Source organism: Scatophagus argus, chromosome 23 (assembly GCF_020382885.2).
Source record: "Scatophagus argus isolate fScaArg1 chromosome 23, fScaArg1.pri, whole genome shotgun sequence".
Taxonomy (NCBI): Eukaryota; Metazoa; Chordata; class Actinopteri; family Scatophagidae; genus Scatophagus; species Scatophagus argus.
Genome location: NC_058515.1, coordinates 5,187,832 through 5,211,471, shown reverse-complemented (window position 1 = coordinate 5,211,471; position 23,640 = coordinate 5,187,832). Strand labels below are relative to the sequence as shown.

The 23,640-nt window shown below is 40.4% G+C and overlaps 2 protein-coding genes, 1 long non-coding RNA gene and 7 other non-coding genes across 18 annotated transcripts in view; 8 read left to right on the top strand and 2 right to left on the bottom strand.

Moving 5' to 3' along the window:
- The first annotated feature begins 55 nt into the window (after positions 1–55).
- LOC124055074 lies at positions 56–219 on the top strand. The gene has a single exon (XR_006842536.1). It is a non-coding gene; the product is annotated as a U1 spliceosomal RNA (small nuclear RNA).
- A 911-nt stretch (positions 220–1,130) lies between these two features.
- LOC124055073 lies at positions 1,131–1,294 on the top strand. The gene has a single exon (XR_006842534.1). It is a non-coding gene; the product is annotated as a U1 spliceosomal RNA (small nuclear RNA).
- A 908-nt stretch (positions 1,295–2,202) lies between these two features.
- Positions 2,203–2,366, top strand: LOC124055118. The gene has a single exon (XR_006842578.1). It is a non-coding gene; the product is annotated as a U1 spliceosomal RNA (small nuclear RNA).
- Positions 2,367–3,273: 907 nt separating this feature from the next.
- LOC124055106 lies at positions 3,274–3,437 on the top strand. The gene has a single exon (XR_006842567.1). It is a non-coding gene; the product is annotated as a U1 spliceosomal RNA (small nuclear RNA).
- Positions 3,438–4,348: 911 nt separating this feature from the next.
- LOC124055095 lies at positions 4,349–4,512 on the top strand. Its single transcript, XR_006842556.1, has one exon. It is a non-coding gene; the product is annotated as a U1 spliceosomal RNA (small nuclear RNA).
- Positions 4,513–5,418: 906 nt separating this feature from the next.
- On the top strand, positions 5,419–5,582 carry LOC124055084. The gene has a single exon (XR_006842545.1). It is a non-coding gene; the product is annotated as a U1 spliceosomal RNA (small nuclear RNA).
- Positions 5,583–6,481: 899 nt separating this feature from the next.
- Positions 6,482–6,645, top strand: LOC124055072. The gene has a single exon (XR_006842533.1). It is a non-coding gene; the product is annotated as a U1 spliceosomal RNA (small nuclear RNA).
- A 1,863-nt stretch (positions 6,646–8,508) lies between these two features.
- tmem88b (transmembrane protein 88 b) lies at positions 8,509–15,565 on the bottom strand. Of its 2 annotated transcripts, none has more exons than XM_046380441.1 (3): positions 15,179–15,565; positions 12,207–12,614; positions 8,509–9,506 (listed from the first exon to the last, which is right to left on the bottom strand). In XM_046380441.1, the coding sequence occupies exons 2-3, from the start codon at positions 12,606–12,608 to the stop codon at positions 9,222–9,224; spliced, it is 687 nt and encodes a 228-aa protein (XP_046236397.1). In that variant the 5' UTR covers positions 12,609–12,614; positions 15,179–15,565; the 3' UTR covers positions 8,509–9,221. The 2 variants fall into 2 exon arrangements, with proteins under 2 accessions (XP_046236397.1, XP_046236396.1); XM_046380440.1 differs by having other exon boundaries at positions 15,014–15,557.
- Positions 9,392–23,592, top strand: LOC124054441. 2 transcript variants are annotated; one of them, XR_006842380.1, is made up of 7 exons: positions 9,392–9,567; positions 10,159–10,247; positions 11,266–11,389; positions 12,212–12,421; positions 22,015–22,077; positions 22,182–22,269; positions 23,521–23,592. It is a non-coding gene; the product is annotated as an uncharacterized LOC124054441 (long non-coding RNA). The 2 variants fall into 2 exon arrangements; XR_006842381.1 differs by lacking the exon at positions 10,159–10,247.
- kdm6ba (lysine (K)-specific demethylase 6B, a) overlaps positions 20,395–23,640 on the bottom strand; it is a 94,024-nt gene continuing 90,778 nt past the window's right edge. For all 7 annotated transcript variants that reach the window (XM_046380421.1, XM_046380418.1, XM_046380420.1 and 4 more), the window contains 3 exons: positions 23,450–23,576; positions 22,286–22,456; positions 20,395–22,074 (listed from right to left, as the gene is read on the bottom strand). In XM_046380421.1, coding sequence (XP_046236377.1) covers positions 22,057–22,074; positions 22,286–22,456; positions 23,450–23,576 — 316 coding nt within the window. In that variant the 3' untranslated portion in view covers positions 20,395–22,056. The remainder of the gene's footprint in view (positions 22,075–22,285; positions 22,457–23,449; positions 23,577–23,640) is intronic.

The following is a 23,640-nucleotide window of genomic DNA, read 5'->3' as shown; positions in this document are numbered from 1 at the left end:
TCAGTCAGAGTGATTTGTCTGTGGAAGACTCCACTGTCCCTGAGCTGTACAACTCATACTTACCTGGCAGGGGAGATACCATGATCAAGAAGGTGGTTCACCCAGGGCGAGGCTCAGCCATTGCACTCCGGTTGTGCTGACCCCTGCGAATTCCCCAAATGTGGGAATCTCGACTGCATAATTTCTGGTAGTGGGGGACTGCGTTCGCGCTCTCCCCTGATAATGTGTTGAAAGTGAAATTGAGTGGGAGCTGGAGTGGTAACTTTTGATTATCTCCTGGTCAGTGTTATGGGAATGTCTTTTGTAGTTTATAATTTTCTTTGCATTGACTTTGTGTATAAAGTCTTGGTGTAGAGTTGGGTCAGCTAGTTTTGATTTCTAGGGGTTCAGTCTTTTCATGTACTCTGGAGGGATGCAGCTTCATCCCAGATGTTATGTTGGAGATGGGTTGCTGTAACAATGTGAGCATAACATTCTCTGGTTTTCTGTTGCCTGCTTCCCCCTGAAAGTAATGCAGTTGAATACAACAGCCGTACAATAAAGAGTTGAGTAAGTTATTATTTCAACTGCATGGTCATTTTAAGTGCTGCCAAACTTTTTTTTCTCACTGTCTGCAGCATGTCCAAATCCTGTTCAGTAAAACAACTCTACTCCAGAACAGTAGAGGGCACTAGCAGCAATTCGAGTTGCCTCCCATCGGTGAACAGAGTCACAGGAAGTGGTTGTGGTTTGAGGGGAAAAAACGTGTTTTATATGTTTTTATTATGTTCTCTGGCTTTTAAAGGTGGCTCAAACAACTTCAGATTACAGTGTGATTTAGCTGTGGCACATTTGAACCAGCTCTAGGGCTGTCACTCATTTGTTGGGAGTAAAATAGACACAACTGGTCATTTCAGATTAGCCTTTTGTGTGGTAGTACAGCATTGCATGATGGGAACTGTAGCCATCATTTGTCTAGTAAAATGTAAATAATTTTTGTCAGTGTTAGTACAAAGCCTTTATTATATTATATCACGGCAGATCCAAAAACCTTTCCATAGACACTGGTTTTGATAAGCGTGGATTTTAAGCACCGTAAGTCAGAGTGATTTGTCTGTGGAAGACTCCACTGTCTCTGAGCTGTACAACTCATACTTACCTGGCAGGGGAGATACCATGATCAAGAAGGTGGTTCACCCAGGGCGAGGCTCAGCCATTGCACTCCGGTTGTGCTGACCCCTGCGAATTCCCCAAATGTGGGAATCTCGACTGCATAATTTCTGGTAGTGGGGGACTGCGTTCGCGCTCTCCCCTGATAATGTGTTGAAAGTAAAGTTGAGTGGGACCTGGAGTGGTAACTTTGGATTATATCCTGGTCAGTGTTATGGGAATGTCTTTTGTAGTTTATAATTTTCTTTGCATTGACTTTGTGTATAAAGTCTTGGTGTAGAGTTGGGTCAGCTCGTTTTGATTTCTAGGGGTTCAGTCTTTTCATGTACTCTGGAGGGATGCAGCTTCATCCCAGATGTTATGTTGGAGATGGGTTGCTGTGGCGATGTGGGCACAACGTTGTCTGATTTTTTTTTTTTTCTGTTGCCTGTTTCTCCCTGAAAGTAATGCAGTTGAAAACAACAGTCCTACAATAAAGAGTTGTGTAAGAGAGGTATTGTTTCAACTCCATGGTCGTTTAAACTTGTTTGCCTAACTGTCTGCAGCATGTCCAAATCCTGTTCAGTAAAACAACTCTGCTAAAGAACAGTAGGGGGCACTAGCAGGAATATGAGTTCCCTCCCATCAGTGGACAGACTCACAGGAAGTGGTTGTGGTTTGAGGGGAAAAAACGTGTTTTATATGTTTTTATTATGTTCTCTGGCTTTTAAAGGTGGCTCAAACAACTTCAGATTACAGTGTGATATAGCTGTGGCACATTTGAACCAGCTCTAGGGCTGTCACTCATTTGTTGGGGGTAAAGTAGACACAACTGGTCATTTCAGATTAGCCTTTTGTGTGTTAGTACAGCATTGCACGATGGGAACTGTAGCCATCATTTGTCTAGTAAAATGTAAATAATTTTGCCAGTATTCGTGTAAAAGCTTTATTATATCACTGCAGATCCAAAAAGCATTTCTATGGACACTGGTTTTGGTAAGCATGGATTTTAAGCACCGTAAGTCAGAGTGATTTGTCTGTGGAAGACTCCACTGTCTCTGAGCTGTACAACTCATACTTACCTGGCAGGGGAGATACCATGATCAAGAAGGTGGTTCACCCAGGGCGAGGCTCAGCCATTGCACTCCGGTTGTGCTGACCCCTGCGAATTCCCCAAATGTGGGAATCTCGACTGCATAATTTCTGGTAGTGGGGGACTGCGTTCGCGCTCTCCCCTGATAATGTGTTGAAAGTGAAGTTGAGTGGGAGCTGGAGTGGTAACTTTTGATTATCTCCTGGTCAGTGTTATGGGAATGTCTTTTGTAGTTTATAATTTTCTTTGCATTGACTTTGTGTATAAAGTCTTGGTGTAGAGTTGGGTCAGCTCGTTTTGATTTCTAGGGGTTCAGTCTTTTCATGTACTCTGGAGGGATGCAGCTTCATCCCAGATGTTATGTTGGAGATGGGTTGCTGTGACGATGTGGGCACAACGTTGCCTGATTTTTTTTTTTTCTGTTGCCTGTTTCTCCCTGAAAGTAATGCAGTTGAATACAACAGTCCTACAATAAAGAGTTGTGTAAGAGAGGTATTGTTTCAACTCCATGGTCGTTTAAACTTGTTTGCCTAACTGTCTACAGCATGTCCAAATCCTGTTCAGTAAAACAACTCTACTAAAGAACAGTAGGGGGCACTAGCAGGAATATGAGTTCCCTCCCATCAGTGGACAGACTCACAGGAAGTGGTTGTGGTTTGAGGGGAAAAAACGTGTTTTATATGTTTTTATTATGTTCTCTGGCTTTTAAAGGTGGCTCAAACAACTTCAGATTACAGTGTGGTTTAGCTGTGGCACATTTGAACCAGCTCTAGGGCTGTCACTCATTTGTTGGGGGTAAAATAGACACAACTGGTCATTTCAGATTAGCCTTTTGTGTGTTAGTACAGCATTGCACGATGGGAACTGTAGCCATCATTTGTCTAGTAAAATGTAAATAATTTTGCCAGTATTCGTGTAAAAGCTTTATTATATCACTGCAGATCCAAAAAGCATTTCTATGGACACTGGTTTTGGTTAGCATGGATTTTAAGCACCGCAAGTCAGAGTGATTTGTCTGTGGAAGACTCCACTGTCCCTGAGCTGTACAACTCATACTTACCTGGCAGGGGAGATACCATGATCAAGAAGGTGGTTCACCCAGGGCGAGGCTCAGCCATTGCACTCCGGTTGTGCTGACCCCTGCGAATTCCCCAAATGTGGGAATCTCGACTGCATAATTTCTGGTAGTGGGGGACTGCGTTCGCGCTCTCCCCTGATAATGTGTTGAAAGTAAAGTTGAGTGGGAGCTGGAGTGGTAGCTTTTGATTATCTCCTGGTCAGTGTTATGGGAATGTCTTTTGTAGTTTATAATTTTCTTTGCATTGACTTTGTGTATAAAGTCTTGGTGTAGAGTTGGGTCAGCTAGTTTTGATTTCTAGGGGTTCAGTCTTTTCATGTACTCTGGAGGGATGCAGCTTCATCCCAGATGTTATGTTGGAGATGGGTTGCTGTAACAATGTGAGCATAACATTCTCTGGTTTTCTGTTGCCTGCTTCCCCCTGAAAGTAATGCAGTTGAATACAACAGCCGTACAATAAAGAGTTGAGTAAGTTATTATTTCAACTGCATGGTCATTTTAAGTGCTGCCAAACTTTTTTTTCTCACTGTCTACAGCATGTCCAAATCCTGTTCAGTAAAACAACTCTACTCCAGAACAGTAGAGGGCACTAGCAGCAATTCGAGTTCCCTCCCATCGGTGAACAGAGTCACAGGAAGTGGTTGTGGTTTGAGGGGAAAAAACGTGTTTTATATGTTTTTATTATGTTCTCTGGCTTTTAAAGGTGGCTCAAACAACTTCAGATTACAGTGTGATTTAGCTGTGGCACATTTGAACCAGCTCTAGGGCTGTCACTCATTTGTTGGGAGTAAAATAGACACAACTGGTCATTTCAGATTAGCCTTTTGTGTGGTAGTACAGCATTGCATGATGGGAACTGTAGCCATCATTTGTCTAGTAAAATGTAAATAATTTTTGTCAGTGTTAGTACAAAGCCTTTATTATATTATATCACGGCAGATCCAAAAACCTTTCCATAGACACTGGTTTTGATAAGCGTGGATTTTAAGCACCGTAAGTCAGAGTGATTTGTCTGTGGAAGACTCCACTGTCCCTGAGCTGTACAACTCATACTTACCTGGCAGGGGAGATACCATGATCAAGAAGGTGGTTCACCCAGGGCGAGGCTCAGCCATTGCACTCCGGTTGTGCTGACCCCTGCGAATTCCCCAAATGTGGGAATCTCGACTGCATAATTTCTGGTAGTGGGGGACTGCGTTCGCGCTCTCCCCTGATAATGTGTTGAAAGTGAAATTGAGTGGGAGCTGGAGTGGTAACTTTTGATTATCTCCTGGTCAGTGTTATGGGAATGTCTTTTGTAGTTTATAATTTTCTTGCATTGACTTTGTGTATAAAGTCTTGGTGTAGAGTTGGGTCAGCTCATTTTGCTTTCTAGGGGTTCAGTCTTTTCATGTGCTCTGGAGGGATGCAGCTTCATCCCAGATGTTATGTTGGAGATGGGTTGCTGTGGCGATGTGGGCACAACGTTGTCTGATTTTTTTTTTTTCTGTTGCCTGTTTCTCCCTGAAAGTAATGCAGTTGAAAACAACAGTCCTACAATAAAGAGTTGTGTAAGAGAGGTATTGTTTCAACTCCATGGTCGTTTAAACTTGTTTGCCTAACTGTCTGCAGCATGTCCAAATCCTGTTCAGTAAAACAACTCTGCTAAAGAACAGTAGGGGGCACTAGCAGGAATATGAGTTCCCTCCCATCAGTGGACAGACTCACAGGAAGTGGTTGTGGTTTGAGGGGAAAAAACGTGTTTTATATGTTTTTATTATGTTCTCTGGCTTTTAAAGGTGGCTCAAACAACTTCAGATTACAGTGTGATTTAGCTGTGGCACATTTGAACCAGCTCTAGGGCTGTCACTCATTTGTTGGGGGTAAAGTAGACACAACTGGTCATTTCAGATTAGCCTTTTGTGTGTTAGTACAGCATTGCACGATGGGAACTGTAGCCATCATTTGTCTAGTAAAATGTAAATAATTTTGCCAGTATTCGTGTAAAAGCTTTATTATATCACTGCAGATCCAAAAAGCATTTCTATGGACACTGGTTTTGGTAAGCATGGATTTTAAGCACCGTAAGTCAGAGTGATTTGTCTGTGGAAGACTCCACTGTCCCTGAGCTGTACAACTCATACTTACCTGGCAGGGGAGATACCATGATCAAGAAGGTGGTTCACCCAGGGCGAGGCTCAGCCATTGCACTCCGGTTGTGCTGACCCCTGCGAATTCCCCAAATGTGGGAATCTCGACTGCATAATTTCTGGTAGTGGGGGACTGCGTTCGCGCTCTCCCCTGATAATGTGTTGAAAGTAAAGTTGAGTAGTAAGTTTTGATTATCTCCTGGTCAGTGTTATGGGAATGTCTTTTGTAGTTTGCAGTTTTCTTTGCATTGACTTTGTGTATAAAGTCTTGGTGTAGAGTTGGGTCAGCTCCTTTTGATTTCTAGGGGTTCAGTGTTTTCATGTTCTCTGGAGGGATGCAACTTCATCCCAGATGTTATGTTGGAGATGGGTTGCTGTGACGATGTGGGCATAACATTCTCTGGTTTTCTGTTGCCTGCTTCCCCCTGAAAGTAATGTAGTTGAATACAACAGCCGTACAATAAAGAGTTGAGTAAGTTATTATTTCAACTGCATGGTCATTTTAAGTGCTGCCAAGCTTTTTTTCCTCACTGTCTGCAGCATGTCCAAATCCTGTTCAGTAAAACAACTCTACTCCAGAACAGTAGAGGGCACTAGCAGCAATCCGAGTTCCCTCCCATCGGTAAACAGAGTCACAGGAAGTGGTTGTGGTTTGAGGGGAAAAAACGTGTTTTATATGTTTTTATTATGTTCTCTGGCTTTTAAAGGTGGCTCAAACAACTTCAGATTACAGTGTGATTTAGCTGTGGCACATTTGAACCAGCTCTAGGGCTGTCACTCATTTGTTGGGGGTAAAATAGACACAACTGGTCATTTCAGATTAGCCTTTTGTGTGTTAGTACAGCATTGCATGATGGGAACTGTAGCCATCATTTGTCTAGTAAAATGTAAATAATTTTTGTCAGTGTTAGTACAAAGCCTTTATTATATTATATCACAGCAGATCCAAAAACCTTTTCATAGACACTGGTTTGGATAAGCGTGGATTTTCAGCACCGCAAGTCAGAGTGATTTGTCTGTGGAAGACTCCACTGTCTCTGAGCTGTACAACTCATACTTACCTGGCAGGGGAGATACCATGATCAAGAAGGTGGTTCACCCAGGGCGAGGCTCAGCCATTGCACTCCGGTTGTGCTGACCCCTGCGAATTCCCCAAATGTGGGAATCTCGACTGCATAATTTCTGGTAGTGGGGGACTGCGTTCGCGCTCTCCCCTGATAATGTGTTGAAAGTAAAGTTGAGTGGGAGCTGGAGTGGTAACTTTTGATTGTCTCCTGGTCAGTGTTATGGGAATGTCTTTTGTAGTTTATAATTTTCTTTGCATTGACTTTGTGTATAAAGTCTTGGTGTAGAGTTGGGTCAGCTAGTTTTGATTTCTAGGGGTTCAGTCTTTTCATGTACTCTGGAGGGATGCAGCTTCATCCCAGATGTTATGTTGGAGATGGGTTGCTGTGACGATGTGGGCACAACGTTGTCTGATTTTTTTTTTTCTGTTGCCTGTTTCTCCCTGAAATTAATGCAGTTGAATACAACAGTCCTACAATAAAGAGTTGTGTAAGAGAGGTATCATTAAGTCAGTTTGAGTGGTAACTTGTGGGTGTCTTGTGCTCATTTTCCTGTTTATGGATATGTCTTTTGCAGTTTGCAAATTTCTTTGGATTGGTTTTGTGTTTAAATTTTTGGTGTAGAATTTAGTCAGCTCATGTTGAGTCCTATTAGTTCAGTTGTTTCCTGGAGTTACCGATGTGGGCACAACATTCTCTGATTTTTCTGTTGCTTGGTTTCAGATGAATTCCAAGATCGTAGCAACAGAGCAAGTAAACTCAAGTCTGACTGGCCAGTACTGAAATGGTTCCCCTGAGGCTGCAGTTGCTTTCTCAGTAAAACATACCTACACTTGGTCAAAAGTGCTTGAGCATCCTGCTGTGCCAGGGTCCTTGTGCTTCTCCAAAATTTCATCAAATGCTCTGCCTTCTGCGGTGTTACATGTGTGAACTTAATTTTATAGCAATTTTTTTTTCTTACTGTTAACCATATACAGAGAGTTACAGTGTGTATATATAATTATAATCATTTGCAAGTTTTTAAGGTACACTGGTAGCTGAAACCAATGCAGTCGAATACAACAGTCCTCCAACAGAAGGGGGCACCAGCAGGAATATCAGTTGTGTTGTGTTCTATGTGTTTTTGATCTTTTCTCTGACTTTTAAAGTTAAGATTCCCACATGTGGGAATATGGAATCTGTATATGGAATCTCATCCGCATCATCTCATCTACACCACCTCCTCCTCTAGCAGGGAGAGCTTGTAGTTAGCATTATGGTTGCTTGTGGGCTGAATTACTGACCATGCTGTTGTTCAGTATTATTTACATAAAGAAACACCAGCAAATGTGGGTAGTTGTTTAAGATGGAGTGATATCAAAATCAATGGACAAAACTGTTGTGATATGTAGTATGTTGTGTGCTGTATGTTCCCAAATTCACTTCACTCTAGTCATCTGCATCTCCATTTCATGCGGTCAATTTTGAGGTATGTCTAATAGTGGTTTCCAAAATCAATCTCAGACTCAAAACAGTGTTAAAATCTTTATGTTGTTATCATTCACTCTACAAACTTTCTTACACCTTTAAAACATAATCAGATCAGTATATCTGAGAAGACAAAATATTCTGTGGCTAACTTTTTTCAACTCGTATACCATGGTTTTTATGACAACAGTCTTCTTTGTCCCAACTCTTTTTCCTTTTTTGTCTCGCGTAAACCCCCTCTTTCCCCACTTGAGGGAGACATTGCATACAAAACTGGATTTACCTATGTGTATTTTATAAATGACATAATTTTTTAGATCTGATCTCACATAACAAAAGTGTCAGTCGACTGTCTTCCGCTGTGTAGCTCTGAGACGGCACCTGGAAGTGTTTTTGAACTGTGTGTACATGGACATTGGTGTTGGCTGGTACAGAGGCCAGGCTGTCCGCTCTTGAACAGTGAATATTCTTGCATAATCCTTTCCTTTTCCTTGTGTTAGACTCAACCCATCCCACCTTGTGCTAATACAGGGCAGACATGACTCCAGCTGAATCCAAAAGCTTTATTTATAAAAAGGAAATAACACAAGAAATTGTGAGACAGATTGCAACAATGTAACAGGAAACTGCATGAGACATACATTTTTCATAATAATATAATGGATAGATACCTTGTGTAGTAACAATACAAACTTTTTGAGGTGTGTTTTCAGTTTTACTATTTCCTCTAAATCATTCAGAAAAGTTAAAATTGTATACAGGTCGGATTAGATGATTTGATTTATTCAGTTTAGTTAGGTGATATTTTCTTATTTCTGGTTGTGTAAATGAAATGGTATGCATTTGACCTGGGGATGTATTCTGGAGATTACACACTCCGTTTGTCCTTTGCTCAATACTTAAAGACATTATGTTGTATCTGGAAAGTTAGAAAATAGTCTAAATTCCAACTGCGATTAATGTGTCCAGTGAAATAATACCAGTCAACAAAATTCTTTAGTACACCATGTTATTTTTTTTTCTGAACAGTTGGTACGGTTGTGCCAAAGTTAACTCATAGGGGAGTAAGTTGTTAGTCAGTAGTGTAATGTAACTTGTCTTCCTTGATGTTCATCTGCTTGTTACTGAAATTGCCCTAAACAGCTTCTCCCTTCTCTGGTATACACTCACACTCCTCTTCTTGTTCAGTTCCCTTCATACACTTTATTTAATTGTCTTCTTCAACCTGCTCTCCATCTTTGTCCTTTCCTCTGATCTTTAGCTCATACCCAGACCTTTCCCTTCCCGCTACCATTGGTTCCATCTCGGCCACCGCAGCAGCCAGTGCCCAGGCCGCGATGCTGGGTGGCTGGCAGGTTTTTGTACACGGCCCTGCTGTATGGGATGAAGCACAGACCCAGCTGGAGGTGACGAGCCAGACGGCAGTATGCAGCCAGCGCCAGGACTAGGAGAGGGGTGACCAAGAGGAAGCCCACTACCAACAGAGCCACGCAGCCTCCGTCAGTCAGCAGGTCTGAGCAGTAGGGGGTTGTCCCATGAGGGCGGACCTGGTGAGATAACAGGAGAAAGACAGCAGTTGAAATGGCATGGGAGTAGGATGTCATTGAGGTGAGTTTGTCATTCACGTCAACATTTTTTTTTTAAACCTTTACTTCACCAGGGTTGCTTCAGTGAAGAACACATTTTCCGAAAGGTGACATTCCAACCTGGACGCCCAGTTAAGCCCTTCACTCTGAGCCTTGTTCACGGCCACCTCCGTTGTTGTAATGGAGGAGGAAAATTACTACATTTTCCCCTTTCCCCAATCAGACTTTTTCTGTTGGTATGTGCGTCAAACTGGTGTCTGTCCAGTCATAATCCTGCTTTTTGTGAACTCAGTGTTAGCTGATGTTGTGTTGCTTAGAAAAAATTTGAAAATCTGCTTCACTTTCCTGTTGCAGAGCTTAGTCTGTAGCTTTTAGGGACTCTGCTGTCTTACTCAAGTAGTATACAGTAGATGTTGATTTCACAGTGACATCATGCCCTGTTCAGTTGTGCTGTATGAAATCTCTCAAAATTTGCATTATATATATATATATATATTCACATTTTCTGTATCATGCAGAGATTTTAAAATTGAAACCAGGGGTGTATTGGTACACGTTTGCTAACACTGGGAACAGCTTTATTCAGTGTTTTGAGCTGTCCTTGTCTGTGTAGAACACCAGTGATTTAAATACTTGTTGGAATGCAGGGAAGAACGGATAAGGACAGCAGATGACATGCTCTGTGTGGTATGTGTGTATGAGGTGAGGACAGACATCAGTTGCTACTCGGCGATATAACGCGCTCTCTTGCACACACTCACGCATGCATGAATTGAACCAGTACATCACTAAATGCCATTTCAAAAAGCAAAATAAATCGCACTTTTAGTGACTTAGCAGAAAGTACTGGGAACCACCATAACCATCTTTGATTAAAAGATGTTGAGTATATGCTGCATGCCAAAGCACTTTGAGCAGTAACACTGGGGGAGTGGGAGAGGAGGTAAAAGGGGTTGGGGTTTGAGTGTGGGAGGGGAATGGAGAGACAGCAGGTCTGAATCATCCTTATCATCCCATGAACGATGCAGTGAACACTTGAGTGCATGAGGAAAGTGCAGCGTTAAAAACAAATCAGGACGGAGGGAGCTCAGGGTGTTCATTATAGCAAGCCAAGGTAATAGTTTAGCTGAAAAGTCAAACATTTGTGTCTTCATCACTGATCACTGACAGTTAAAGACGTGAACATAATTCAACATTTTAGAAAAAAATGTGCATTAGTTTGGTAGTTGTATAGCAAAATACTTTTCTGTATTTACTTAAAATCTGAAATTTGTACTAGTAAACAAAGTAGACACATTTTGGTAGTTATTCTGATAGATACCACAGTTAGAGAGTTGTGAGAGAGTTTAAACTGCAGCACATGGTTTTTAAAAAGTAAAGGGTACAAGGAGGGTGCAGGGGAGCTTTGAGGGTTGGAGTTGTAAGAGATAAGACTCACACAAGTATGCCCATGTTTGTTTTTACATGGTGAGGCCTGATGTATGGCTCCAGATCTGAGGTAGCTTTCATGGAGAAAGTCCTTTGCTGATGTGAAACATTGTGTTGGGTGTGTTTCTGGACAACTATTGCAAAAAGAATTCCTTCAGATACCTTTGAAATAGTACTCCAACATTACATGCGCTATTTGAAGAACTTTAAATACTGAACCGACTTGTCTTTTTCTACTTTTCTCCTAACCATTTTTTTCTTTTAATTTCTCCCCCTCTCTCCATCCTCTCAGGTTATGGATAATCCTTCTCTAAGCTGCTGTCACATGATGTGTAATTGTGAGAGAGTGTTAGAACAGAGGGAATCGTGGTTTCTCCAGTCATTAACGAGGTCGTCGGCCCACAGAAATGTCATCGGTATGCATTAAAAGTCTCTGAACCGTAATGACATTTTGGGGCTGCAGAGGATTATACCAGCTGACAAATGGATCACATAGGTTGTTTTGAGTTTGAGTCTTCTGTGTTTTCTGCTTTTCTCCTCACATCTTGTGTGTTTTCATATTTTCTTTGTTACCAAGCCCTGTCCTTTAATCCTCAGCTAGTTATCAACCAGTGTTAAACTTCTATGCTTTGACGTCTGGCTCTCTATGCTCCTGAACCCCCCCACCCCCTCCAATTCACCCATCTCCTCAACATCTGACAGAACCTCGGACTTATCTGATTATAAAACCTCTCATCATTGATAGAACCCAACCCCACCCTAAGCCCCTAGGCACAACTCTTTCAAACTTTTGGATCAAAGTTATGAGATTAGAACTTTTAGATGTTTCATAAAAAGATGGACCCACCCCACCCCACAGCAACCCCTCTTCCGCTCATCTTTTGTTTAGTTGTTGCAAATGTATGTGTACACATTTTTTCCTCCCAGCCTACAAACATATGATCACTCTCACAAACTGCACTGGTTTAAATGTCTGTTGAGGTATATTGCTTTCACTGGTAATCAAATAGAGGCTTGGAACAATTCATTAGGTGAATTATGTGTCCAGTTCCAGTTGAACAAAAAATAGAAATTGTTCAAACAAGTCCTGCAAAATGCTAATGAGTAAACCCTTAAACAGCTATGGTGTTACTGCTCACTGGCCACATTGAAAAAGAAAATCAAAATCAATCAACATGCATACAGTTCTCACACTAACTCATCCACCCTTATGCCTATCTCCCACTGTCTTACTGTAGAGTGGCAGAGGAAGCCAAACACCACCATGACAGTGGCCGGTGTCAGGATGGTCCCGAACACCAGTCCAGCGAGGCAGGCGTTGATTGTGGCAATAATCAGGTTCTGAGCTGTCACCAGCACCGAGCAGGCCCAGCAGTCCAGGGTCCCTCGCAGCTCCAGAGGACCCTCACTGCCCCCTCCACCGCTCTCGGCTGCAGAATAAGGAGGAGGTACAACCACACGTGAAGGTGTTTCTCTGCCTCCACCCATGGCGGTTGTGGAGGCCAGGGAGTTGGAGTGCTGAAGGTGCTGGTGTTGGTTGATTTGGTGATGATGGTGGTGATGAGGCGGCAGTTCCTCGGACAGGTCCAAGGCCTGGTGGTGGGCCCCCTTCTCTAGAGTACCAGTCATACTCATAGTGAACTGTTGGCACAAAAATGAACGTAACAATGGATACATTGTGTTTTTTTCTTATCAGTATCCATAACGGAAGTGACAGAATTGCATATTTCATTGCAGGTGTTTTGAAACTGCCAGTCAGCCTTGATTAGCATGTTTCGTTGGATGAGTACAGTAGTCTGGTGCCACAGTTACACAATACTTCTCAACCTAATCAAATTCCAATCTTCAAAGGCTTGGTGGCTCTGGGTTCACTGAGAGGTTAGAGGTTTTATCCGTCAGGAAGCTAACTTTGTGATGGCGATAATTATCAGAGAGCTGATTGGCCAAAAGGAAAGAGGCCTGTAATTACTATATGTAGATTGAAGGCTAACTGGTATCTAAGTCTGATTTTGTACAACTGGGTGTTGTCTGCACGTGTTCTTGTGTTTATATGTGTTGTGAAGTGATGGTATGAAAGACTGAAGTTCAGATGCACCCACTGATAACATTTAATTAGCATAGGATGTTTAGCATGTGTTAAAAAAATGTTTAAGTGTGAAATGCATGGTGCTGTACCTCTTGGTCATCATTTTAAAAAATAACTTAAGCGGTCTTTATAGTATGTCACAAATAGTATGTCACTATCAGATTTTTTTTTTATGAGTCTGAAAATTGATCCTAGGTAATTCATTAAAGTAATTGTCTCTTAAGTATTAAATGTGTAAAATACAAACTGATTATGGCCCAGCACTGTCAGTTTAACTTCCCTTTTATTTCATAATTTGACATTTTCAGTGTTGGTGTCACTTAACTGATGTTCAAAGCTCATACTGTAAAATAGGAAGGCCAGGACCTTCGTCTAAGGTTTCCTTTGATATAAGTTACTCTAGTTTTAGATAGATTTTATGTGGTACACAGCCGCGTTTGGTGCAGGATATCCTCACTTCGTAGAGGTCAGGAGACAGGGATGCCAGAGCGGGGACATCTGTGAGTAACAGGGTCAGATCAGCTGCCAAAATAACTACAACAATGGAAAAATCCCAGTAGATATGAGATGGTCAACCTGTCAGGGTTTCCTTTTAGTCATCATAGTCAGGTGAATTCGCATGTGTGATCCTTAATGTTAATTTGAAGATGTTTTTGCATTTGCATATATCACTGTCGGATTGCAATGGTGGTAAATTTCTCAATAATTTGTTCACTCAAGACGTAGTGTTGTTACTGTACCATATTAGCATACTTAAACATGTTGCTTCACTTTTTTGTATGTATAAAACACCAGGACGCTCTGACATGTGAGAATATACTGCTGAAAGACTATACCTATACCTGGTCCCTGTTGCATTGTGGTGTGTGATGGGTCATACTATACTAAAATAATACCAAGGCATCATGGTAAATAAAAAGGGCAAGTAGGGATTTTAAGGAGATGCTGATTCTGCTTTATTTTATAAAATTCTGTTGATCAGGATTAATTTAGCTGAGATGATGAGTAACAGATTAATTGATAATCACAATAATGTGCACAAGTAAACAGCTGTTGCTGTAATAGAAGCATATGGAAGAGTCCAGTGAAACAGCTGCTTCCTTCATCCAATACAACATGCAGTAATCCAGTGTTTTAAGGGTTGTTCAGTGCCTTTTCACTCTGTTCGTTGATCTAGCGTGAGCTCTAGCATATAGCATCAACATCATGTATCAGGGCATAGCTGTATTTTGGTATTTATTGGGTAAATGTTTATTTGAAACTGAAAGTAATAGTAGTGTCATGAACCTGATCGGAGCACATTGTTTACGGTTATTTACGGAGCTGTTGTGGCTGCATTAGTGTTTATTTTCCATGTCTGTCTACTATTGTTGTCTCAAGTGTTTTAAGGTTGAAGGTCACACAGGAAGGACTGGCAGGAAAGTGTGTATGTGGTGACTCATTGCACCCCTTACTGAAAATACATTTAGGCGCTCCACCCGTTTTACTCACTGTTCTTACTATTGTTTGAATGGCATTTCTTTGAATAACATGTTGTGTCACCGTTTGACCCAAATTAATTGATTCTGAGTTGTATAAATCTGATATTGTCCAATGAAATGAATGTAGCTGCCGTGTGGGCACCCAATATAACATCTTGATTGATATTAAACAGCTTACAGTGTGCATGCCATCGAGTAGATGCTCAGTTAGTTCTTAGACTAGTTTTAGGCTTGTATGCTGAAGGCACATTTCCTATTGTTCTATCAATTTATCATTCTTTTGTCTGGAACAAAGCAGCTGCATTAATTAATTTTGTCAGACCTTAGACTTGGGGCTTCATGTTCAGCAAATCTTTTAGCTCCTTTTCATTGTAATCAGTTGTATGAAAATGTCTCACCTATTGTGATCAAAATATGATTTGGATTTAATTGACTTAAATGTGTTTGAGTGATGCAGCTGCTCTTGTACTTACATTGTGCTGCGGGGCTAAATGGACCTCTTGTTGTTCTTTTCTCACTTCTTAAGATTGGTTCGGTCAGTCCTCCACGCACCCGCTCTTCGCTCACACTTCAACAAAGTCCTTTTAGTTTTCTCTTTTTCCCTTAAACTCTTAACACCTCTTTAGAAACAAGGTTACCTTCCTCTCTTTTCCTTGTGTGAAGTTGAAGAGTTTGGTGTATTTGGAGGTTCTCTCCTCAAGCCTTATCTGTTTAGTGGTGGTATGTTGGTTTCCTGCAGCTCTGGTCTCCTGCTGCTGCTTCTCTCCACTATCTGTTGTCAGTGGAGCTGATTACGTTCCAGTCTGTTTTCTTTTCCACATGCAGCATAAAAATCCTGAGGTTTTGTGATGTAGTAGAAACACAAAGATGCTCTGTCTGCAGCAGCTGAAAACAGCTCAACTAGCAATTGCTGTGTTCTTTGTTTTAAGTATGTCAAACTTCTTTCTGCCCTCCTCTTTTTATTATCCCCCCAGTCTGAGTCCACAGTGCTGTCTCTCCTTCCCTCCCTCCTCCCCTGCATTCATCCCACTCTCTCTCTCTCTCCACCCACCAGGCTTATCACCCCCCCTGCCTTTCTCCAACATCTCCTCTCAACACAGCATTCTACCTCTCATATCCAGGGCATGTTACACCCCCCCGTCCCTGTTGCATTGGGGGCTGGGTGTTGCGTGTTGGGGGTCAGGGTGAGCCGACTTGCCTGATAAGTTGAGGTTCAGGAGAGCAGAAAGTGAGGGGGAAGGGCTTCAGAGGCAGACTTGTGTGTTAAGAGTAGTAGACAAGATGAACCGTGATGTTGAATTTTGTTCAGGTTGAACAGTCTGGCTTGCAGATTGGCCGTTTTCTATACCTTTTTTTTCTTCACTAAAGGAGTGCCTTGTTGAAGATTGCTTTGGGATATTTATTAAGTAGATGTTTCTAAATGTTGTATTTGTTTGATATCCAGGTAATTAGCATAAACAAAGTCAGAGTAAAGGCTTGTCTATAACCTCTAATTATCTGATCTCATCTGTTTCCTAACACTTCCTAACAGAGCAGTCCATGGTGCTAATTCAGACTGAAAAATTGTGATAAATTACTGTTTTTTTGTTTTTTTTTTGTTTGTTTTCAGTTTATTTTATTTAATATTTTTTCTTTTTCCCACACATGCCTCTTGTTTCCACCATCTGTTCAAAACTTTGAAACTTCCTTTGTTTGCTTTGGGAGAACAGCTCCCTCTTCCTGTTAAATGCTGTAATGTAAATCCAAAAGGGAGACAAATTTAACTCAGTTTATGTAGTGCGCGTCAGTGAGCGTCCAGTGCATGTAGGTTTTGCTTGTATGTGTGTTTTTAATGCAGCTGTGTTTAATACAAGTTTTATTTAGATGGAGTTAATCTCTGGTCCTTCAGCAAAAATGAAAAAAACAGAAATACTAGTCCCTTATTACAACTGTTATTATTATTATTAAATTAATGTACATGTAGGAGCCATTTCTAGAGCGAAAATTACATGTAGGATACCACATTGGTTCAGTAGGTGACGCCTTTGTGTTTTAGATCACTTACAATATAGGTATGAACTATTCCTTTTCATTTGAACTTTCGCTCAGGGACAGATGTAGGATGGAGGAGCACAAATAGTGCTATGTTAAATGAATGCTGAATTGTTGGTGAAATGTTTGGAGATTTATGGACAGTGTTTAAGGATTCCTGCATTTAACACAGACTTTAATGGTGAGCAATAAATAAATTGTGGTCAATCTTCACTGAGTGTTTTGCAGCATTTAGACTATTCGATTAGTGTAAGTTTAAGCCTCCCATTTAAACATCAGGGAAATTAGTTGTCAGAAACAAGATTAAGTTTGCTCACTTGACTTTGGGTTTAGTAAGATGAGTAGCAGCGAGCTTTGCCGCAGTTACATGATTCAAGGGTACGAGATGTGGTGAAGCCAAGCAAGAGTCGCTAGTGTGCACTGTTTATAATGTACGATGAAAAATGTGTGCTCTATTGGGAGATGTGGTTGAGATAAATGCTTGTCTTATTTTGAATACATGGTTAGAAAAGGAGGATGATGTAAGAAGAACAAAGACATTGCGGAAGGCGATAATCAGTTAAATGATGAAAGATCAGAGCCTGAGCTAAATAATTAGTGTTGTCTGATCCTGATTTTCTGCCCCTTTCCCTCTGCTTTGAGCTTGCAGTGTTTGTTTATCCCCAGCTCTCCTTTGGTCCCCATGTAATGTGTGTAAAAAAAATATTGGTCTAAAATAACAGTAATTTGTGGACATGTGGCTTGATGGTCACAGTAAAGGGTGTTAGACTCACAGATGTGTATGGACCTTGTATTTCATTAGATGGTTTTCATCATTTAATTGCTGGCATGGTAAACTTTGATTCGATTGTGTTATGTCACGACTGTCAAGAATTCACATGAGCCGTCCTTTGGGAAAATTTGTCATTACAGATAGTTACTGTATAATCTTTCCTCTCAAGCTCAACAAGAGCAACATAAACAGACTTCAGAGTTGTTCCATCCCGATCCCACCATGTAGTTGTGATTGGACTGCAGAAATATTTTGTTTTTGCAGAAGGAAGAGAGTTTATCCTCTCATCAACACCTGACTGCAGCTGGGTGGACAGACGGATGGACGGACGGGGTCTTCCTGTGTGGTTTGAACCAGGATTTCCTTCAATCTGTCCAGCAATACTCTGTCCCTCTGCCGGCCCCTGTGGTCTCTAACTTGACCTTAAGACAGGATGACCTTCCAGTGCTCTCTCTGCATGGAAACAATGAAGTTTTAGGCTCAAATGACCATAGAAAAAGGAGATGTTTTTCCTTGTATTTACAGGAAAATGAGCTTTCTGTTGTTTAAGTTAAAAAATAACAAGATTGTAAGAAGACAATATTAAAGCTAGATAAAGATAAATATTGAGAAGAGAACTTTATCTCTCTTTTAACTGAAACTTTTTAAAGTTTTGAAACAATATTACCCTTATGGAATTTCTTCTCTGATGTGAATACTATACTGTAGGAATGGGTGTTGTTAAGATTTTTTTTTCACCATACTTTAACTCTTATTGTTCTTTTTGTTTTTTGTTTTTTTCAGGAGAAAAATGAAAATAATGATAGAATTAGCATTGCTTTATTTTCTTGTGTTCTGTATAAACCCCCAGTAGCTGCCATAGTGAAGAGGTTGTGGGCTTGTCTTTGGCTTAAACCAGTGGTATTTGTTGTAGTGGGGTAGGAAGAGTGGATGGGTTCATTTTAGCTACAACTTGGGAAAATAAGGTGGCCAACTCTTTAAGTGGAGTGAGTTTTGAAATTCAGTGTGACCATTTAATCTTGGATCAGTGTGGACAGATGTCAATCACTCAAAATACTGTTAAATTATTGAGCATTATATAATGATTAAAAGCTCTGCCTTGGACAGATGTTACGTAAATACAAGTACATTGTGCTGATATTACCTCTCATGACTCTTCACAAAAAACCTAAATGTGGCACTTTTTCAGAGGACTCTGACAGAATTTTTACTGTGCAGTAGTACTCTGCAGTAGTCTGCAACACTGAAATCACTAAATTTGGCCCTTCTCTAAGTGATCAGAAACTGAATGTCTGAACTATAGTTCAGATGATGCTCTGACCATTGCAACATTAAATATAATGATAACTGATGAAGTTGAGGTTCATCAATACTATGGTCATTAATAATTTTGCATTATAATTTTACCTGCTAGTGTCTTTCATTTGCACATGCTGTGGTGATGTGTCTATGACTGCACAAAATGTAGAGCAATCATGCCAAGCTTTGCTTGATGAATGCATGTTAAATGAAAATGGGATCAAGTAAAGCATCAAGGCTTTTTGTTTAATAGTTTTTATACAGTTTTACATTTCCATGTATCTGTTTATTCATTTACATACATACATACACACATACATCCAGACAGAGTAGTAGATGTATTTATTGTGTTTTATAGTGCAGACAGTCAAGTTTCTTTCTGACTTTTCTGCGGTTTATTAGCTGACAAAAACTACCAAATCCCTCATACAGTTCAGGTACAGTGTAAAGTGGAGGTTGTGTGTTGTGAGAGGCAACATAGTTTACATACTTGGGACTGGCTGGTCACAGATCAAAGTGATATTGATCATTTTGCTTTTTTGTGGTTTAAAAAGAGTTGGTTGACTCCTTATTGCTCAGTGAAGAAACTGAAGATTGTGTGCAGTCTTGTTACAGTTTCTGGCTATTTCCTGCCCTGCTATCTGTGAAGGTTTGCTGCTAGTATAATCTACTTCCTTAGTTTACCCTGGATGCTGAGGTCTAAATGGAAACTTTTCTATCGACTTCAGCCTTATTTTTTCACACGCATTTCTAACAATAGCAAGCCTGAATTGAGGATGTGAGTGAGAATGCTGCGCCAAACATTTGTCGCAGCTGAAGGATATGACTTGTTATTGTAGGAATGGAGTGTAAATGGATTTGAGGTGGCCTGTGACACATTTGAGAGCAGCGAGTTAACTACCAAAAGTGATACATTGTCAGTAAGTCAATATGTAGCGAAAGAGATTTTCTCTGAGGCATTGTGTGTAGCCTGTTTCAGTCCTTACCATTTTCTCAAGTAAAGATGGGAGTGGTAAACATTTCTTGCCAGAGGCTCTACTCCACATCAGTCTTGAATATTTAGGTCATTTTTGCCTCAGTGTGATGAGGCACTCTGGTTTGTCACAAACTTGTTTGGATATTTTATCCATAAACAGTTTAAGACATGAGAGAAACTATTCTATTCATAATATTCCGGTCAGAGACGACACCCCAAATTATGTGTGTCCCTATCATGCTGCTGTAAACAGCTCTCAGAAAATGGACTCGGGACCTTTGTGCTCTCTGTTGTGCAGAGGCCTCCATGGATCATGCTTGTTCTGGCACACTTTGTGGATGCTTGATTGGAAGTAAGATGTGGGGGGTTTGGAGACTGTGTAAAAACCTTTCTTCCTTTCTTTAGTGTCCCTTGAGTTGTGCTTAAGCAGTTACTGCAGTGTGACCAGGCACACCTTCCTGCTGGGTGAGGTCGCTGCCTTCGCGCATGTACTTGTTATTGTATGGATGCATATTGCCCACCACTAGGTTGTTACATCTACCAGAAGACAGCAGTTATATTTTGATGGGCAAACAACTAACTGTTGTACCATATTACGTAATTCATGAGTACCTTGTTTTTTTATTGCATGTTTCTTGGATAGTTTGCCTTTGCTGATATTGGTGTCTTATTAGGAAGGTGCATCTTTATTGATATTGCTAGCTGATGAGTGGTGGATGTCTGTGGCAGATTAGCTGTCACAGTTGCAAGAAGAAATTCAGACCAATCCTTCCAACTTCTGGATTTATCAAAAAGCGTTTATTATTAATAGTCATAGTAATGTCACACAAATTCACAAGTGTTTAAGACATGTCTGGCTCAGTTTGGTGTGTGTGTGTGTGTGTGTCTGCAGGTATGTCTGTGTGAATTCTCTAAACAGTGCAGTTATAAATAAATGACCACGAATAGAAGGAAAGGGGTAAGGTAATATTGCAACAGGAAAAATAGAATTCTCATTTTAAGAAGAACAGAAAAAAAAGTTGTTCAAAGAGAACATTTAGCACCATCTATCCCGTTATCATATTTAACAGATAATATCATAAAATCATTCAAATCTGGTCTAAAAGCCCCCTACATAAAAAAAAAAAATTACCCTTTCTCAAAACGCTTTGGAAAAAAGTCGTTTTGTTTTTTCCTTAATGAGCATACAAACACAGCATTCCGTTAGTCATCTTCTCTACGTGAGCAGTGTGCCTATTGTCTACAGGAAAGGTGGTGTTATATTCAAGATAAAGATATCATTTAATATATATAAGGAGAAAAGGCAGGAGTTGAGAGGCAAGCACCAGTGAAACAGCAGCCTCCATTCCCGTGGATACACAACCCCCACATTTTAATTCTTGGAGATCAAATGGTCACTATTAAAAAAACCAAAAAAAAAAAAACCAAAAAAAAAAAAAGAAAATTAAGGAGAAAAATAAAAACTTGTACAACCCTATTTAAAAAAGGGAGAACACTTATTTTCCAATAAATAGAGGAAACATTTTAAATTAAAGGTACAATGTCAAAAACAAAATTCAGGAAGTCTGCATATTGGAACAAAATAGAGGTACAACACCAAAACGAACACCAGATGACAATGATTTTTTCCTTTCTTTTCTAAAGTGATAGTTCATACAGAAATGGAAGAAATGAACAAAAAAGACCTGATGAGTGTCAACTGAATATTAATCTCAAGAGAAAATCAAAGTATAATTCATACAAACACAAGATTTACAACACATACAAAAATCTGAAAGACAAAACGACCCCCCCGCCCAAAAAAAACAACCAAAGTCATTAAAACCCGTATGTTTTGAAGCATTCCAAACATTTGTATTTTTTAAAATTCTTAATGCTTTAGAAAAATGTTCATATCTCTATTATTAGTATTTTTCATTTTCTCTCTTTTCTAAATACAAGGCCAATGTGGTATATATCTAGGCTGATCTAGTTTAGAAAAAACAATAAATTATTTTAAAAAAGACAGCACCCCACAAAAATTGCAAACAGCATGTACAAATTTCAGTATTCAAGACGACAACAACAGAAAAAAAAAGTTCTCTGTGGTACAGACGGAAACACGCCATTGAAACCATCAACTACCCTCCGCAGTTTGTTCAATGGCAGCACCAACTGCCCCCCCGGTTCTCAACGTCACTGCTGCCAGGGTTTCAAGTTGAAAGCACCATCTGAGAGTAAACTGCTATGTTATTGGCGGCTTGGTATTTCTTCTTGTAAACAGTAATGATGAGTAAACGTATTCAACTGGCTGTTCGGCAAGTATTAGCAGTAGTAGTAGCAAAAATGATGAATCTTAAATAATGAAAGGGTAAGTTGAAAACCAAAGTGAAACTGTCTTTTGTCCTGGCTTGCAGGAGTTTTGGTTATGGCTGAGGAGACGCAGGAGGGGAGCTCTGTCACCGAGACGAGGAGGCCTGGTGAGACAAGAGACACAACAGACGCAATGAATTTATTAGTGAATTGAATGTATTAGAATGTATTAGTGACTTTCAAGTTTTTTTTTATTGACATTTTTATTCAGGTAAGGAAAGGCACTTCCCAAGTCATGGAGATGAATGACACAACTATCAATCCTGAAGAGATGAAGACTGCACAGATATTAAACGGAGGTGCGTGTCCACTTACCAGGCTGAAGGAGTCATATGTGTTCATGAGCTCCTCTATGCGGTACTGCTCCAGCACCACTACGTTGGTCAGGTTTGGGCTACGCTGACGTGCGCAGTCCTCACAGTGAACCACATATGTCTTCCTGCTGTTGTTCTCACTTGTCACGAACAACAAATTGAACACTTCCACCTGTGACAAAAGGGAGTCCAAACAAAAAGGAAAAAAAATTACATATTGACAAATTTGTTAAAGCAATACTACTGTATGTAAACCTTTAGTTATAATGTTAAAAACTCATTGCCTGTCGTCCTGTAGAGCACAACAGTGACCCAGTTTCTTGGCAAAAAAGTAAGCACTGTGGGTTCCTGCTTTTAAACTAGATATTATCAACTGGATGTAATTGCTATTTTTGACTGCTTTAGTTTAGTTAGGTGTACGCACAGTGTGATTTTGTCAAGTTCCTGGACCAACATTGCAAACAACCAGCCACCCTCGTCTGACAGTGTGCTGCTCTTGAACCAGCTAAATGGCAAACATAGGTGTTGGCATAACTTACCTAGCTAACTCATTAAGCAGCTCGAGGGTATGTTCTAGACTATAATGATCAAATATTCATGACTTAAAGACGATTTTGATCACTTTTAGAAATGCAAAGGGTTTTTTTTAATAAAAAGATCAGGAGCAGCACACTGATGTCAGAGGGTGATTGGTTGATGGCAGTGTTGGTCTGGGAACATGTGCTGTGAAACTGTTACTGTGAGAACACACTTTAACTGTTATCTGTTCTAAAGGAGTGAATGACCATAATATATTTCATTATTGATCACACAACTTTCCTTATGTGTTGTAGAGGGTTACATTCAGTTGCCAGTTTTATACCATGGTCCTACAATTAATCCTGCTTTCATGAAGGATATTATATTTAAGTTTACATAAGTGTTGATCTAACTTTATGGTCATTGAGGTGCCATTGAAGCCTATAGTATTTAACTGAGGTACTTCTAATATGTAGCACATCTTTGACGTAAATAGGGTGGAGAGCAATGCATTTCATCAGCACCACAAACTACAACATTTGTGATGGTATCGTTGAATCAACACTTGTACCATTTCTGAATGTAGGATCTTGCTTGGGACTGTCGCACATGTGTGACGGAGAGTTAAAATGATAAAGTTACTCACGTCACACTCGTTGCAGTAGTAGGCGGGCTCATCCTTGACCCGACTCTGATAGGAAATCTTCTTGCCTTCAGCCACCAGTTGGTCCCGCAGGATCTGGATGTGCTTTATGGACTGCAGCAGGCTGTGCCTGGAAGAAAGGTAGAGAAACCAACCGTAAGGTTACGTTGCCATTAAATGCTTGAGGTCCAAAT